Raw genomic sequence first — 6,090 nt, 5'->3', positions numbered from 1 at the left:
GACAGTTATAGGCTCATGTAGTCAAGTACGCTTACTGAACTTTGGGCTGATTTAAAAAAAAGAGTCAGAATCATGTGGATTCAGCCGCGTACTTGCGTAAAGGCAGCGACAAGTAAAACCAATACCGTGATTATAACACAATACAATGACGTCGCGCAAGCTTACCCGGCACATAAACGAAACGTCAAATTACTTTTATCTTTAAGACATTTTAACGTCGGATAAATTGAAACGATTATTTACATTTCATTTTTATAGCGCGTTATACATAGTCTTTACACATTTTCTTTCAGTATCTACTGCGCATCACATTTGTTAGGTAAGAACAATACTACAGCGATTTTAAAATCGGCATTCTCATCCAACAGAGGTTTGATAATGATAAATCTGTCACAGTACGCATAGCATCATCACTCTGGTGTACGAGCACGCAGAATTCTAGCAAAAGGTTTTTTAAGTAAGAAGTCGAATATACTTCCTCTTAATTCAAGAATAACAATAATGATAACCAATGATTCAAATATAAATAACATGAGAACATATTAAGATATTGGGAGGAAGTATTTCGCGACAAAAATCAACAACAATTATTTTCGATTTTTCAGCACATGCATGATTTTGTGGAAATTTGTGATCACGTGTGATGCTTTTGATCAAGGAAACGATAACGGGCTCAACGAGTCAGTAGCCAATGGTTTCAGGGTTACATTTAAACATTTGTAGAAAATGTGATTTTTACCTTATAAAAACAATGTTTGACTAACTGATACTTTAGTTTATATAAAGCAATATAGATCATATCAATTATAGTTGTAAAACAAATAATATAAATTTGACTATAATAAGTATGTTTGATAAAGTTGTCAGTACGTTTCTTAGTTGCCAAATAAAGTTGTCATAAAACGTTAAAATTGTTTTTTCTGCGTATACCCTTGTTTGGATCTGTTTTACGTTAAATGCTTTGTCATAGATAAATATTCATGGTAAATATCTATTTTCTTGGAAAACAGATAAAACATAAGTTTGTGGCAAATTATACTTTTATTAACCCGTGATAATAAGACACAAGTATCATATTTCGTTACTGTGACAGCTGTTGTTTTGCTGTTTACACCGAAAATGCGAAAACTATGGTGCTGTTTATTATTAACATACCTTAATAAGAAATGACTATACTTTCAAGTGGTAAACCTTGTTTTTCATTAACTTAAAGTTTATATTTTTCAGTTTTGTTACACTTATTTGTGTCCTATTACTGAATTTGGGTGGGAAGCTAGACACAGCCGGGTATACACGAATTGTTACGAGGATTTTAGTCTGGCTCAAATCCAGTTCGACTGCCACATGATAGATAGGTACCTTACATGTAAGGCCGTTCATGAGGAAAGTAGCATCGGAACCAAAGGTTTACTTTTTTGCCTCCAATTTCAATTTAAAACCAAATAAATATTTTCAGCTCCAAGGGTTTGTCTACAGGTTAAGAGACGAAAACATTCCACACAGCCTTATAACTCTATATTGAGATTAACACAATGCTATGATTACCTACGCCTGGTTAACTTTGCCAGTTGGCAAGTCCTTTATGGCGAAGATTCATTCAGGGCGAGTTTTCTACGAGGTGACTAGGCTGAAATATATAAAAACGCATACAAATATTTACATGCGGTATGCACATATTTTGGTCTCTTCATCAGTAGAGGAAATTGCCCTCTAACAACACGACCTCTAAACGCCAGCTCCATAGTTATATTGTAAAATTAACAGCACCTAGCCAATAGTTTTCAGTAAGGTTAAGGTAGTTCGCGTAGAGTTTTGTTTCCGCAAGTAGTATACATAACCAGCATAATGTTCAATGAATGATAAACATAGCAACTTTTGTATTCATTCCAAAAGCGTTTACTTTTTATATTACTTCAAGCGCAAAAAATACTCGATAGCGCCACCACTAGGGCAACAGCGCCACCACTTTTATAAATACGTGCATATTTCCTTTTTAAGAACTGCTTATCAGTTTTGTTGTGTTCCGGCATAGGTACTATACATAACAGTTATGTTTGCATGCGTGAGAATGTTCTTACGGGGTGTGTAAGCACCAAAATGTACTTGCTATGCAATCAGATCTCAAAATATGCACAAGTCCGATTCGGGAGAAAAGCTCCTGACACCACAGTTTGCACAATATTGGAACGAAATAGTAACCAGCCTACAGTAGAAGTGTGCTTACACGGTACCACATTCTCCGATTTTCGAAATATGTCCGTTAAATGAAATTATCAAATAAAATATAAATCATACTCCCGTTTGTGCATGTAAACATGGGGCACAGCTCCACCACGGAAGTGTCGACAGCTCTTTTTCTTTGCACCACCGTAAAGTGGTGGAGCTGGCGTTTAGAGGCCGTGAACAATGGGATTCGGGAAATGATTGATCTGGAAATAAGACCCATTAGTATCTACAAGCATACGATGGGAAAATGGTCCTTTGGAAAATATAGCGCTGACCGCAACTTTGTAAGTGATGGTAACTAAGAATATGTCGATGTTTCGGTGAAACATTTCGGTGTGTGCAGAGGCTCAAGTCGGATTTATTTTTTAAATTCAGCGATGACTTACAATAAGAGAACAGCGGAATCTTCAGGAAATCGACCTGAGTCCGACGTACCTCATCATCATCAACACCACCATTACCATCACCACCACCACAATCATCATCATCATCATCATCATCATCATCATCATCATCATCATCATCATCATCATCATCATCATCATCATCATCATCATCATTGCCTAACTCCGCAAAGAATATACACGCAAGTTGACTAAGACCGTTTATGCATATGCAGCAGCACGGACTGACTATATCTTAAATAAATATTTGTTAGGGTCCTCTTTCGAGTCTGATTTAAAAATGGTAATACTGGTGCATTTGTAAGTTTATCAGAAATTGTATCTCGCTAAAACTATTGTTTATGATTGAAGCAGACATAGTGTAACTATGTCCCCACATTTCTGTATGATCTTTGTACATATCCCATTAAGACCAATACTAAGATGTGTGTAAAGGAAGCCGTCAGTATCTTTGATAAATTGTATGTTTAACTTCATTCACGCGGTGACTGATGTGATCAGTTTGATATTCGTATACTTTAGGACAGGGAGAAAAGGTTTTCCTGAATATTCAAAATGTTTATTTATGGGAAACACATCAGCAACAAAACAAAAAAAGCCAACCGAAACCTCAATTTTGTAAGAAGAAACTTGAACATCCCCTCCTCATCCACAAAGAAATCGCTTATAAATCACTCGCTCGACCAACCCTGGAATATGCTAGCTCTGTTTGGGACCCTCACGAAAAAGATGTTATCAAAAGACTTGAACTGGTACAACGTCGAGGAGCACGATTAGTCAAACATAAGTATCAGTATAGGTAAAGAGTCACTGAGATGCTCCAAGACCTCAAATGGACCCCACTACGTAAAGGACCGGCGCAGAAAGATCTCCCACCTTAATCTACTATACAAAATCTCAAACGATCTAGTTGCCATCAACAAAACCAATCGTCTTCTTCCACCATCTCATCTCGCTCGACATACACCATCACACTCCTTCAAGAGACCACAATGTGCTACAAGCTATCGGCAACAATCATGCTTTTTTCCCGCGAACAATGAAGGAGTGGAGAAGCCTCCCAATGGACACTGTATCAGCAGGCTCAGTTGATGCCTTGCAGACTCTTTACCTAGACTCTTATTTATCTAGACTCTTATGCTTTTATTTTCATCATTTACTATACATATTCTCACTTTTTTCTTCAGTCTTAATTTATGTTATTGTGCTATCCCCTGGCAATAATGTTCAGCTTGTTGAACGTGGCCAGTATCTGGAAGAAGTAGAAGTAGAAGTCACTATTGACGACGAGATGACATACATGTACATACAATGTACATATACTCGTAACTACACTGCGTTAACCTCCGCCGTTCCGTACAATCATGCCATGTCCATATTGTGTTTGGTACGACACAATACGGGAATTAGAGTGTAGAGTAACGAGCTTTACCGTGTAAACGTGATGTCCTTCACCTTCGCAGCAAACATAAATATGAGGAGGGTTGCACAAACGTCAAATGCATTTGGAAGCGTTAATCTTCTTAACAAAGCGGCGAACAAAGTAACACTTTGGCCAGAATGTTCACGTACATTTACCTCAAATGCAGACAAGGTAAATGTTAGCTGTCACAGTATTTTCTTTTGTTAATCTATGAAAATCTTATGAGTGATGTGCCCACAGTCATTTGATGGGAATGAACTCCTGCTTAGGTGTCATTTGACCTGTACAAAATTTAGTGACATTTAACCTAAAATATTTATATTTTCTTCAGATTTATCAAAGGGGTCAATCCTACTAACTATCTAGCATAAAATAACTATGAAATATTTAAGTTTAACAATGTCAGAAAATCTCGAAGTGCCTTATAGAGGAAAGTGAAACATCTTAAACTTGATCTTTGTTAAACTTGATCTTAATGTGTTGAGTACAAAAAACATGCTGAGAAAAGTACCCAAACCAAAAGTTGCAACGAAAACATGCAGCCAACATGCAGATTACCATCCAATCTTTCAATTGCAACCAGATTTCTCACCTGAATATGCATCTAGTTGAAGAAATTTGTTCAAGTTTCTGAAAGTATAAAAAAAAATCTCAACACACTGTTCCGATACACAACCAACATTTTTATAATATTGTATTTAATAATACAGTCACTTTTTCAACATTATTCCTATTTCATAAATTACCTTTCAATAATACACGAACACAAAAGTCTAAATATACTTGTGAAATAATGTGTAAATTAAAAAACAAAACATACATGTTGTGGTTACATTACACTATTACTTCTTCCCCAAGTTTGGCTATGAAGAAGTTATAGTGTAATGTAATAAGCAAGTAGTTCCGGACACTTTTTGAGGCTTTATTGAGATATTCTCCTGAATTTTGTAGATATCAGAATTTATTTTATAATACCCTTCAGCTTCTCTACTGTTGAAATAATTCAAAATCAAGTGAAAATAACAACTTAACCCTGTCAAAATTTAGTTTGACAAAAGTAGTTCTCGGACGCTTCCTAAAATTAACAACAAAATTTGGAATCTTGCCCAGAAGTGAGTTTTCTTTATTTTATATGTTTAAAAATTGAATATCTAAACCAGTAGATAATATAAATAATTTTATTTTTATGTCATAAAAATGACTTTCTATGCGTATGACATGAATGGTACTAGAGCATCTATTTTTAACACATTTAGAATATAAAGGTTCAACTTAAAAATGTTTTTCCTTACAATGTATAATATGACTTCTTATTATCATTACCTGATGAAAAGAATTGGTACTTGCTAAACATTTCAAGCATCTCAGAATCAGCTGATTTTGGCATCAATGCCTCATTTTTCTTTAAGCGTTAATTAGTAAAAAAAATAAAAATGATCGTTTATATGAAAAACTGTGATCTGATCTTTTGTCAGCAGTATTATAGGACTGCTTTCGCATTTACATATACACAACAATTGGCTTATTCCAAAAAAATAAAATAAAATTGATATAATTAATATGGAAGGGCAGTCTGACTCTCTGTAGATGAAAATATTGCCAATAAGAATTAGCTAAATTGTTAACATTTTAACAGTCATTTTTTGGTCAGCTGTTATTTTAAAAAAAAAATTCTTATTTTTTAACATTTGAACTAATTCACTTTCCCAAACATTAGATTTTTTTCCAACCTTATTAATTTTTGTTATTTATAACCTGAACACAGAAATTTATACCTAGGTGTAAGAAAGGTTAACTCCGGACATAAGCGAACCAAGATTGTGCTTACCGGTCACATACTATGACATTGTTATCATGTTGTTATTAAAATGTTTTATAAGCTATGAAATTTTAGAGGTGCCAAATGTAGCAATGAACTCAGAGGGTATTTATTGAATATCCATTTAAATGTCAAGTACTGCAAGACATCAGAGAACAACAGTTTAAATACTTAAAATCCTTATTTTTTGCATATCAATTTTGATAATCTCAATCTTT

The 6,090-nt window shown here is 34.6% G+C and overlaps 1 protein-coding gene across 1 annotated transcript in view; it reads left to right on the top strand.

Moving 5' to 3' along the window:
- The first annotated feature begins 4,086 nt into the window (after nt 1-4,086).
- Nucleotides 4,087-6,090, top strand: part of LOC128209773 (uncharacterized) — a 37,548-nt gene continuing 35,544 nt past the window's right edge. Inside the window, exon 1 of the mRNA XM_052913973.1 lies at nt 4,087-4,224. Coding sequence (XP_052769933.1) covers nt 4,105-4,224 — 120 coding nt within the window. The 5' untranslated portion in view covers nt 4,087-4,104. The remainder of the gene's footprint in view (nt 4,225-6,090) is intronic.

This window comes from Mya arenaria, chromosome 11 (assembly GCF_026914265.1).
Source record: "Mya arenaria isolate MELC-2E11 chromosome 11, ASM2691426v1".
Classification (NCBI taxonomy): domain Eukaryota; kingdom Metazoa; phylum Mollusca; class Bivalvia; order Myida; family Myidae; genus Mya; species Mya arenaria.
Note: the sequence above shows the minus strand (reverse complement) of the source record. Positions and strands in the feature narration are given on the sequence as shown.